This window comes from Rhinopithecus bieti, unplaced genomic scaffold (genome assembly GCF_001698545.2).
Source record: "Rhinopithecus bieti isolate Rb0 unplaced genomic scaffold, ASM169854v2 scaffold_81659, whole genome shotgun sequence".
NCBI lineage: Eukaryota > Metazoa > Chordata > Mammalia > Primates > Cercopithecidae > Rhinopithecus > Rhinopithecus bieti.
In genome coordinates, this window is record NW_016837762.1 from 1196394 (window position 1) to 1208917 (window position 12524).

Sequence of the window (12524 nt, forward strand, 5' to 3'; positions counted from 1 at the left end):
AAAAAAAAAAAAAAAAACCCCTGTCCATCCATTAGAATTCAGTTTTATATTAAAAGATGACTGGGAAGTGTTCATGTGCTCATGATAATTTTATTTTATTTTTTTTAAGTGTGCAATCCTTTCCCCGGCATTTAAAGTTAGAGAATTTTCCGTCACAGATGCAGTTCCTTTTCCAATATCTCTGGTCTGGAACCACGATTCAGAAGATACTGAAGGGTATGTAGCAGAAAATAGCATTCAGATACTCTAATGTAAAGAAGAAAAATTAACAGATGACTTCTCTAGTGGGGAGTCATTAATTTACCTGGAATATTTCAACAACCAAATCTATCAAAATCTTTCTCTCATTTTGGTATTGTAAATGATGAGATAGAATTGATAAAGATTTTAGAAAGTCTCTTTTCTGTTTGTATAGCACAGTAAGCATATTTAAGTACTTCATCTGCTCAATGCCTTTTTCTTTTCTCTCCAGTGTTCATGAAGTGTTTAGTCGAAACCATGCTGCTCCTTTCTCCAAAGTTCTCACCTTCCTGAGAAGGGGGCCTTTTGAGCTAGAAGCTTTCTATTCTGATCCCCAAGGAGTTCCATATCCAGAAGCAAAAATAGGTAAGCAGTTCACTGTGTATATTTTACTCTTTTAGTTAAAGACTTAGCTTCTCATTCATTGTACAAACTTTAAAAGCTTTCTTATTCTTAGCGATGTTGAGGGGAACATAATTCTGTGTGAAGACATTTTCCGTTTAGAATAATGGTGGTGGAGAAATAACTTCATTTTATTGAGTCATCTGGTCTAGAGATAGAATGACTTGGTAGTTCTGCTGTTACTTGGAGTTTTGCCGTTACTTGAAAGTATATATGTGTACATATATATATATGAACGCTTTAGGATTTTCACTATTCTGATGATACAGTCTGTATGTAAAGGATTATCCCTGCTTTTAATACTAAGTTTTTCTCTAGGCTAAGTGTTATTTGTAGTCTGTTACTTCTAATTTAAAACCTGAGTTAGCGACCATTGGGAATCTACTTCTCAAGTGTACCTTTGTGTTCTCTTTTCTAAAGATAAGTTTTTTTGGGTACATATTTTGGGGGGACACTTGACACCATCCATCTACTTTTACCCATAGTAAGTCTCTTTCCCAGACCATGGGTGAAATTTGCCAATATTGCTAGGTCTTTTCAGGACACACCCTTGCCTCACACCTTTTCATAAATAAACTGTTTGAAGGAGTCGAACCTGATCAATTGTGTTTTCTTTCTTACTACTTTAAAGGCTAAAATGTTCTGACCCAGAGTTGTGATGTATTGTTTTTAAAACAGTTTTCATGAATTTATTGTTAGGAAAAGAAATCATTGCATGTAGACTTGTAAGATTTTGATAAATTGGAATCTGTGCATTAATTACTGTGTGGAAGATAAAATCCCAGCTTTTTGGCATGGCATCTAATTTTTCATGTTTGATTGAAACTGAAAACGTCGCACATACTTGAGCCATTTTACATCCCACTTTCCAGAAGAAATGCTGTTTCTTTAGATAGATGGATCTTTTGGGAAATATTTCCTCAGCTACTGATTTGACAATTAATCAAGGTGTATTCTTTCATCTTTCAGTGACATTGTAATTAAATCTGTAGCTCTGTGTGTTTATATAGACAGCACTTTAAATACTAGGCAGTTAAATCTCATTGAGAGCTTCGCACATAATAGGTTCAGAGTACTTATTTTTGACTCAGTGGTCTCTAGAGTAAAAGTACTTATTTGTGGCTATAACTTAAACCTAGCACTTGCTTCTGTAGTAAGTGCTCACTGTACTCAATCCTCAGAAGCATAGAAAAGTTAGGTAACTTTTGTAACAGGTCACACAGCCAGGTTTCAAGCTCAGATAGTCTGGATTAAAGTCTACACTTTTAACCATTAGTAATGTTCTGGAACCCGATTGTATTACACATAATAATTTCAGACTTTCATACAGATTTTGGCTCACCTCCCTTATTTAAAACAGCTAAATGTTTTGATTATTTAACCAAAAGAATGGTATTCTTTAAAAGGTTGTAGGATTAAAATTCAGCATGTGCTTGCTATCATTTTCCTTATGCTTTCAAACAGATTTTCATGTCTAGTTTGTGCTCACCCATTTGGAGAAGTAGGGTAGGAGGAGGCAAGAACTGCTTGTTATCAGTGTCTTACACTCAGTGTTTGCCTAGTGTTAAATAAAATAGTTATAAGGGTGCCCTTATCTTTGAAAGCTTTTATGGCATACTAAGATTAATTTCAAGTATATACATTTTAAGAAGTCATAATTATATATTAGAGGACTTCAATTTGGTAAAGACTGGGTAGAAAATTTTAAAACAGCAATAGTTAGCAGGTGTTTTTTTTTAGGTTTTGTATTTTTCTTATCTGTCTCCTTTACACAGATAGATTTTTAATGATTTATTGAGAGACAGGTTCTCACTTTGTCACCAGGCTGAAGTGCAGTGATGTGATCACAGCTCAATGCCACCTTGAAGTCTTGGGCTCAAGGGGTCCTCCTGCCTCAGACTCCTGAGTAGCTGGGACTACAGGTGCATGCCACTGAGCTCAGCTAATTTATTATTTATTTTTTTATTTGTACTTTTTTTTTTTTTTAGTAGACACGGATCTCACTATCTTGCCCAGGCTGGTCTCAAACTCTTGGGCTCAAGTGACCCACCACAGCCTCCCAAAGTGCTGGGATTACAGACATGAACCACCCTACTTGGCCTCCTCTACAGATTTAGACTTAATTCTAAAATTGTGATTCTGTGATTGTTGTTGTTGTTGTTCTAGGCCGCTTTGTAGTTCAGAATGTTTCTGCACAGAAAGATGGAGAAAAATCTAGGGTAAAAGTCAAAGTGCGTGTCAACACCCATGGCATTTTCACCATCTCTACGGCATCTATGGTGGAGAAAGTCCCAACTGAGGAGAATGAAATGTCTTCTGAAGCTGACATGGAGTGTCTGAATCAGAGACCACCAGAAAACACAGACGCTGATGTAAGTTTGTGGATAAACCCTTGTGTTTGAGTAGAGTTGACTTAGTTCTAAGCTATAGGAGAAGTGGGTAGGGAAGGGTTAAAATGAATGTTTTCCTTCATAAATAATTTTGATCAGAATTTTAGGTAATGAAAATAGCACTTGCCAGTTAGTGGTCATATACAGCTTGAAATTTGGTGAATTGTGACTAAATTCTGTGTAACTTAATTTGAAGTAACTAGTATATGACAGAGTAGGTGATGTTTCATTGAGTTGGGATTTTTTTGGTTTTTTGAAGATGTAGACCACACATTGAGAAGTCGAATGTTGACTGACGTTTAAGAAACTTAAAAAACAGACTGCTACAAAAACTGTTTGAAATAGCTACCGAATATTAAAGTTTCTAAAATTATATGACAAAATTGGCTTTGATATTTTAGAACTTGTTTTTGTTTTTACATGGTTTTCTGTATTGTGGGAGGAAGGACGAGAAGTGTCTGTGTAGCATATAGTAAGAGTTGTTATCATTAGCATGAGTGCTAGTTCTGTGTGGTCAACAGAAGAATTTTAGGAAGCTAAAGTATTACAGTAATTACAGTTTGTTTCTAGGGAATAATTAGAAATAGCTTAAGAGGGAGGCAGTGTGGTGTTTTAGTAAAGAAGTGAGAAAGTGTGTTTTCTAGTGATCACTGTGTTACCTTTCTAGAACATCTAAGGAACATAAACATTCTGAACCTTAGTTTTATTCTCATCTAGAAAAATTCTAATGTACAGTAGTTGGTTAAATGATGAGTGCCATATACTTTCTCAATCTCTTTAGTACCTTTTGGATATCAGGAATGCCTCGTTTCTAATTACTTCAGTGTCTATCTTAGAATCTTGAAGCTAAGAGAAGAAAAATATGAGAGAGTTCAGTGTGGGCAGAAAGTAGTTAACCTAGAATATTTCCGCCCTCTTCCAAAGATGGGTAAAGATCAAGCAAGCACTAATTTATTAGGGATTGAGGGCTACTAAAAAAGAAAATTAGGAGACTCTTAGGGTTCATTCTTCTTTTCTTTACCAAATTTTAATTAGGATTGTTACTATGTAGCATTTATTCTTTACTGGTTATAGCTGGATCACAAAAATTGGGGACAGAGTGAGTCTTGCGTATCTATAAACTGAAGTGATGAATTCCGAAATAACTGATAATTGCCCATTTTATGTAACTGTTTAGTATATTGAAAATGGAGATATGTTGAGATCCATGATGGCTGCTGGTAAAATAGGTTTGGAAGCTTGTTTCTAGGAAAGAGGCCTGGAGTAATCTATTTCCAGTGCCTTAGAGAATTAGTATCTGTGCAAGCTTAGATGAGCTTCCTAAGGGAGAGTTCTTGATTCTTACCACATCAATTAAATGCTTGCTTGTGTTATTTAACCATATTAACTGCTGTCATTCAAAGAATTTTTTACAGGTTTAGAATATCTACAGAAGTTTTCAAGTGCTTTGTGTTCATTTTGTTTTTATCCAGTACCTTTTCTCCCCACCTGTTAAGATTTCAGAAATTGAGTGTACTGTCTTTGGTGCCCTATAACTTTAGAAATTTATACAAGTACACCTGCTTTCTACATCCTTTGTGCCTGGGCTTTCATTTCAGAAAAATGTCCAGCAAGACAACAGTGAAGCTGGAACACAGCCCCAGGTACAAACTGATGCTCAACAAACCTCACAGTCTCCCCCTTCACCTGAACTTACCTCAGAAGAAAACAAAATCCCAGATGCTGACAAAGTGAGTGACTCTTCTAGTTCATTCCATTAGACAATGTTGCAACATGTAATCATTAATGATATCATTAAATTGCAGTTTCAAGAGCAAGCACCAAATAATTTCATTCTGTGTAGGATTTTTTTCTGTTGATTTTCTATGTATTTTTCAACTAAAACCAGTTAGAGGTATTTAAGTTCAATTAAGGGAATTGAATATCCTGCTTTAAACCTAAAAGCTTCTCTTGATTAACTGCCACTCGAAGTAACAAGAGACCAATGTATACTGTTTGTTGTCTTTCAAAGAGCAGAGGTATCTTCTAATACCAAAGGCAGAACTTGATATTTCCCAGGGCTACATGATTAGTTTTCACTTGAACTAATCAGTTGATAAATACATGGGCTATAGGAGTCTAGTAAACTTCTTTCTCCTCTCAAGCCATCGGTCAAATTTAAGTAAATTAATTATGGTGGTCTGGTAGTAACCAGATTGCATTTCAAGGTAATTATTTTTTTGTCCTGCTTCCACAGTAGGTATTGGAAGCTAACTTAAATAGTGGTGTTGTGTCCCTTGGAAAATGACAGCTTGTAATCAGACCTTTAAGAGTCATGGTCAGATGGATATTGAAAAATTTCTGTTGTTAACTGTGAATCACCATATGTTTTGTAGAACTTTATTTTCTGTACAAGTTACATGTAAATAATTAGCCTGCTCTTGGTTGTTTGGCTTCTCTTACATTCTGAGGGTAGAGTTTTTTTACCCTCAGGCAAATTACAGAATCTTTCACTGGGTCAGGATAGGTTTTTATACTATGTAAAAGTTTCCAGTCTTTAATTTTTCCGTCCCCTCCTTGATCCTGGGGGCTCCAGTGTGAGCTATGGGTCCTGACTCTGATTTCTGAAAGCTGCTGTCTGTTTTCTGCTGTTAAGTTGTATGATAATGGTGGTTATTTGGAAAAATAGCTGCTTAGTTTCAATAGCACACCCCTTGACTTGGGATGAGCATACACATCAGCTCTTGCTGAGAGTCTTAGTACTTGTCTAGAACATGACATAGGTAGGATCTCATGCTCCTTAGTTGTAGGTGTGACCACTAGTCTGAAGCCTTTTGGAACATTATTACCCCTTTGGAGAGGGTTCCTCATCCATTCTGTGTTGAAATGCCATTTTGTGGTGCTGGTTTTGTCAGTAGTTGGTTTAATTGGTTACTATCAGGTTGTCTTGTCTTGATTTAACTTCCATACATGTACTGTTATGCATTTGTTTCCCAACATCTGTTGCTCTTGTCTTCCTAGGTGTGTGTTTGATTGGATTCATGTTTCTTTCCTGTGGCTCATGCCCTCAGAGCATGCATAATATATTGAAGGGTGGTGTGCATTAGAAGGAAAAGGATGTGTGGAGGGAGGACTGCAGGCTGACTGCCTAGTTCATCCATAGTGATACAGCTTATAGCACTTGATAGGTGATTTCTAAGGAACACTGAGATCAGAGATCTAGTTCCGTCTCTTTAATTTTAGGCAAGTCATTGAACTTTCTAGACCCACTGTCTTCGATAAAGTGCCTAAGATTTTTAATCCATTATAACTCCTCAGAATTATCTATGGCTATGATTATTGTGCCTCATGGGCTAGTCTCTTCCCATTTTACCATCCTACCTACAGGATACATGTTTACACACCGTGGTTGTCATCTGATCTGTCATAGAACTGAGTCTGCTCAGTTGTGTTCTTTGTCATTTGTATTAGTAGGAACCTGCAGAAATGGAAATGCATAGCAAAGGCTTGGAAAATTGAAGGCCACAGGAGATACTTACTTCTTTAGCCCTGTATTTACATAATTTGAAAAAACTACATAAATGATTGGCATGTGTCACATCAGTCTATTTGCTACTTTAAGACTGTTATCTCTTTTTACCTTGCAAAGTCGCTATGAGAAATGATACAATTCAAAGGTGGATAGTAAGAATAATGTGTGTGTGTGTGTGTGTGTGTGTGTGTGTGTGTGTGTGTGTGTATGGAGTAGAGATAGATATATATATATTACTCCAAGTTCAATAAGGAAATTTTAAAAGGCAGTCATCAGCGTAGTGCTAGTTGTAATTGAAGCAGGCATACTGGCATATAGGGCCTATAATATTATAGGAATTAAGATGATCCTAACCTGTTTTGCATTGGTCGAAGCTTATCCTTAGGTGACAGGTTCTAGAATCTATAAAGATAAGAATAATTTAGTAATTTTCACTTTTTGACTCATGGGATTTACAAGAATATTTAAAGGGGTTAGAAAATAAAGACTTGTGAAAGCTTTAGCAGGAGAGATTGTTCAATATGAGAAGAGAAAAATATCCTGGTGAATTCCCGAAGGAAGCTATGGCATATTTAATAGCAGCCCTGATTTAAAATAGCGGGAATTAGGTGATTCTGTAGACCCTTCCAACTTTCTGATTTTCAGAGATTTTATTTTTGCCCAAGTCATCAGTAAGTGTGAGGAGATCTTTTTTGTGTTTTCCAAGTGGGTTGTTGAAAATTGTTTCCTTTTTTTTTTATTCCCCTTCCTAAGGCAAATGAAAAAAAAGTTGACCAGCCTCCAGAAGCTAAAAAGCCCAAAATAAAGGTGGTGAATGTCGAGCTGCCTATTGAAGCCAACTTGGTCTGGCAGTTAGGGAAAGACCTTCTTAACATGTATATTGAGACAGAGGTAAGTACTTCAATTAAATATTTTTATTTTGAAATATGTTTAGTTTCTTGGCCCTGTTACCTATATTTCTAGTAGATAAATGGCCATAATTCTTTCTCATCCCAAGTTTTATATAGTTTTAGGGATAGGATGAAGCCAAAACTAATGAACTTTACAGTTTAATTTTTTTTAACAAGTTTGATGAATTTTTTTTTTTTTGTATTCATATTAGAGAGATCTATGCCATAGATAATTTTATGCTTGATATAACATGATTGGCTGAGTTCTTGTGAAAAAATTGGATGGCAGTAAATCGTAACAGAGCACAGTACAGTTGGTATTTCATGGCACACTAAGTATTTCTATTAAAATACATTGTGGTTTTTAGTAGTCTGAAATTCTAGAATAATATGTGAAATAATTGAGATTTGGTTTTTCCATACTGAGGTGGGAACATTGTATTTAGGAGTTTATTTAACAATAAACTGTAGTCCATGGATTTATCTTTGATTTAAAAATGTGGCAAAGTGGTGTGGCTGTTATACATTGGCCAGTATTAATCCGAATATGGACAACCATTTATAAACAAGAAAACAAAATTACATTTAAGCAGTAGCTTGGTTTTTTTGTTTGTTTGTTTGTTTGTTTGTTTTTAGCATTAAATATGAAGTCTGTGTAATCTGTTACAATGTTAAAAAATTCAAACTTCAGCCTGAGTATTTAGAAAACAAATGTCTTTTGGGTTTGTAGGAAGAGTTTGACGAGGTATGAATTGGAACTGTGTTAACACTAAAATTTGTTTTGTATCATGTTTTTTAAAACCTCAGAGTCTACACATTTAAAATTTAGTTTGAGTTAACTAGAAGACTGGAATTAACCTTTCCTGTTTCCTGACAGGGTAAGATGATAATGCAAGATAAATTGGAAAAGAAAGGAACGATGCTAAAATGCAGTTGAGGAATATGTGTATGAGTTCAGAGACAAGCTGTGTGGACCATATGAAAAATTTATATGTGAGCAGGTATGTCTTAGAGCTCTGTTTTTGTTCAGGTAGTCTCATATAAAGAGTTTAATATCAGAATGGACAGTTGAGGCTTAAGCCTTTACTCAGATAACTTGAACTTTTTGGAAACAGAAAACAAAAGTAATGGAGATAGAGGCTCATTGGTGATGAGCAGTTTTATTTTGTACTAGCCTACCCCTAAAACTCTTCATTTTTACCATCTAGAAGAGAGACCCTATCAAATATTTATGTAGAGTCCATGGCATTACTGTCATAGGGTCAGGGTCTAGGATAAATACGAGAAAAATCTTTGCTTTTAAAGACCTCAAATGCAGGGACACTGCTGCCTTGGTAGCTTTCGTGTCATTGTTTCATCTCATAATGTGTCATTCCGAGAGCTTACTAAGCCCCGTTATTCCCCTTAAGCCTTTTCTTGACTCCCAGTTGGTATGGCTCTGAGAAAATCCCAAAAGCACAACTATGAAAGATAGGACTTAGAAAAAAGAAACTGGATGAAAATCTAGAATTTAGTTAAGTATCATTTAAAGTGAAATTTGGAGTCTGTTTTATTAATAGTTCTAAGGTCTCTGGGCTACCTGGTAACATACTTCAGTTTTAGCTGTGTCCTGACATTCTCTGAATTTCTTATGGTGGGGACTCTGAAGTCGAGATGACTGAACCAGGCAGGACCTCCCAGGGCTAGAGTAGAAGTTCATACCATACATGAACCGGTTAGGAATGATTTTTTCGTGTGTTCAGTGATTGGCAACTTGTATAGCTTCCCCTTCAGTATTTGATAGTTGTGTAAGTTAACAAAAAATTACTAAGACCTGGGTTTTTTTGGGAAGTAAGAAGATAATTGCTCTTCTATAAACCACATTTCATAGTACAGATTGGGCTTCTAAGATAAATATTTTAAGTCAATGAGAGCCATTTTCGATGTCTTTATGTAACAAGGCAGAGAAGCCAAATCAGAGTGCCTTCCTAGATACGATTAGCTACCTAGTGTGAGAATACCTCTGAGAATGCCCCTTTGTTTTGTCGTGAAAAATTCTGAAGTATGAGTGCCACTAATATTGTCATATTTTGTGTTAAGGATCATCAAAATTTTTTGAGACTCCTCACAGAAACTGAAGACTGGCTGTATGAAGAAGGGGAGGACCAAGCTAAACAAGCATATGTTGACAAGTTGGAAGAATTAATGGTAGGTCGTTTTCTCCCCCTGAAAGGTGGTACTTGTGTTTTAAACTAGAGACTTTAAAATAAAATTATGATAACTATTAATTTATTACATTTTATTTTAGAAAATTGGCACTCCTGTTAAAGTTCGGTTTCAGGAAGCTGAAGAACGGCCAAAAATGTTTGAAGAACTAGGACAGAGGCTGCAGCACTATGCCAAGATAGCGGCTGACTTCAGAAATAAGGTGAGTCAGTCTTTTTGTACATAGGGAGGAAGCTAACCTAGATTTTAATAAGCTAACATTTAAGCTGGGAATCATTGTGAATAGTCTTAACTTTGAGATTTTGGTATTTGAGGTTAGAGGTAGCTTTGAACTTCCTGGAAAGTTGGGTCAAATGAAATGTTCAATAAATTCTACAGAATGACCATGTTATTTCTGTTCAGGATGAGAAATACAACCATATCGATGAGTCTGAAATGAAAAAAGTTGAGAAGTCTGTCAATGAAGTGATGGAATGGATGAATAACGTCATGAACGCTCAGGCTAAAAAGAGTCTTGATCAGGATCCAGTTGTACGTGCCCAGGAAATTAAAATAAAAATCAAGGTGAGTGTTACTGTCTCATGTTCACTGCTGGGTTCGCTTACGGACTCAAGTTGCAGTCATTTGAACCTTCAACATAGCCATTTTTCCTATAAATCTTTTACCTCATCCTGACTGAGACCAGCTTTTCTTAGTTTATTATTCTGTCACGAAATGCAGAAGACCTCATAAGTTTGTTAAATTTTCCACTCCTCTATTTATTCATTCATTTCAACAAGTGTATTTGTTGAGCCCGTCATGTGCCAGTCCTTGTTCTCAGGATTAAACAGTTAAGTGTGCAAAGTGTAGTCTCTGACCCTATGGAACTCATCTTGTAATGGGAAGGAGACCAACAGAAAACAAGTCTGTGTCATCTATCAGAGATGTTAAGTGCTATAGGGGAACAAACTAAGGAAAAAGGCCTTAGGAAATTCTAGGTCTTGTGTGTGAGGCTGGAAGGAAACTGGGAAAAGTGTTCTTCTGGAATAAAGTTCAAACACAGTGAAGGTCAAGGAAAAGTGACCCTTTTAAGCACTGTCAGTTTCAAGCTATAAACTTGAATTCTAGCTCTTTCCTCACTAGTTTTCCTGATCTTGAAGTTACTTAATAACCTCTTTGAACCATTGTCTTCCATGAAGTGGGGATTATAATTTCTGTCTTTTAACACTGTTGTGAGGATTGAAGGAAGTAATATATGTAAGTACATAGTCCTAACACATCATAGAAGAATATTAATACTCTCTTTTGGTGAGACTGTAAACTGTGGTTTGGGGCAAGTGTAATGAGAAAATGTAATTATTTGATGTATAATTGGAGTTGTTAGAAAAATAATGGGTCAGGTATGTGGAGAAGCAGTGGAAAATGAACTGGATGGATCTGAGTTATGATAACTATTTTCTTATAGGAATTGAACAACACATGTGAACCCGTTGTAACACAACCAAAACCAAAAATTGAATCACCCAAGCTGGAAAGAACTCCAAATGGCCCAAATATTGATAAAAAGGAAGAAGATTTAGAAGACAAAAACAATTTTGGTGCTGAACCTCCACATCAGAATGGTGAATGTTACCCTAATGAGAAAAATTCTGTTAATATGGACTTGGACTAGATGACATTAAATTGGCTTATTCCTTCAATTAATAAAATATTTTTGCCATAGTATGTGACTCTACATAACATACTGAAACTATTTATATTTTCTTTTTTAAGGATGTTTAGAAATTGTGTGTATTATATGGAAAAGACAAAAGCTGAAGTCTAGTCTTTATGATCCTAAAAGGGAAAATTGCCTTGGTAGCTTTCAGATTCCTGTGGAATTGTGATTCTTACTAAGCTTTCTGTGCAGTCTCACCATTTGCATCGCTGAGGATGAAACTGACTTTTGTCTTTTGGAGAAAAAAACTGTACTGCTTGTTCAAGAGGGCTGTGATTAAAATCTTTAAGCATTTGTTCCTGCCAAGGTAGTTTTCTTGCATTTTGCTCTCCATTCAGCATGTGTGTGGGTGTGGATGTTTATAAACAAGACTAAGTCTGACTTCATAAGGGCTTTCTAAAACTATTTCTGTCCAATAGAAAATGACTTTTTGCTTTAATATTAAAGATTCAATGAGTAAAACAAAAGCTAGTCAAATGTGTTAGCAGCATGCAGAACAAAAACCTTAAAATTTATCTCTCACTATACAGTATATTGTCATGTGAAAGTGTGGAATGGAAGAAATGTCGATCCTGTTGTAACTGATTGTGAACACTTTTATGAGCTTTAAAATAAAGTTCATCTTATGGTGTCATTTCTAAACTGTTGATTTTGTCACTAATTTAAAAAATGAGATGGGGAGAATATGAATTATTCTAGCAGAAATGAAGTTAGTGACTAGTTTTCTTTTTTACTGCTTCTGTTACCTCTTTTCTAAGTGAAAATGTTTTCTCCTGACAGAAAATAGCATATGTCTATTACATTAAAGCATTTTAAAATACTGTAAAGTGAATAAAACTTAAAATCTCGCCACCCAGAAAAAAAATTGCCACTTTGTTATACATCCTTGGAGCCTTTTCCCCTAATGATGGGGTATATCTGTGTGGGTGTCTACGTTACAGTGCTGTAGGCTGTTTTTAAAACTCTATACCAGGGAAATCGGTAAAATCAGGTGTTGTAACTGCATAAATGTGGTGAGTTCATTATAAAGACATACTTAAAAATACGTCTTGCTATTGGTAGATTTAGGTGTTTAGTCTCATTTTTGCTGTTCTAAATAATGCTGCAATGAATCTATCTGGTTATTTTGTAGGCACAAAATTGAAGTAGTGTTGGAGGTAGGGGAGAAGACACATGCACTTAGGATAGAT

General features: G+C 35.6%; 1 protein-coding gene across 1 annotated transcript in view; it reads left to right on the top strand.

The window, feature by feature from the left end:
* HSPH1 (heat shock protein family H (Hsp110) member 1) overlaps positions 1 to 11976 on the top strand; it is a 16790-nt gene extending 4814 nt beyond the window's left edge. The window contains 11 exon segments of the mRNA XM_017865928.1: positions 110 to 216; positions 473 to 606; positions 2809 to 3014; positions 4631 to 4762; positions 7297 to 7434; positions 8311 to 8342; positions 8344 to 8434; positions 9513 to 9620; positions 9721 to 9840; positions 10041 to 10202; positions 11083 to 11976. Of these exon segments, the coding sequence (XP_017721417.1) occupies positions 110 to 216; positions 473 to 606; positions 2809 to 3014; positions 4631 to 4762; positions 7297 to 7434; positions 8311 to 8342; positions 8344 to 8434; positions 9513 to 9620; positions 9721 to 9840; positions 10041 to 10202; positions 11083 to 11289 (1437 nt within the window). The 3' untranslated portion in view covers positions 11290 to 11976.
* Positions 11977 to 12524: the final 548 nt, after the last annotated feature.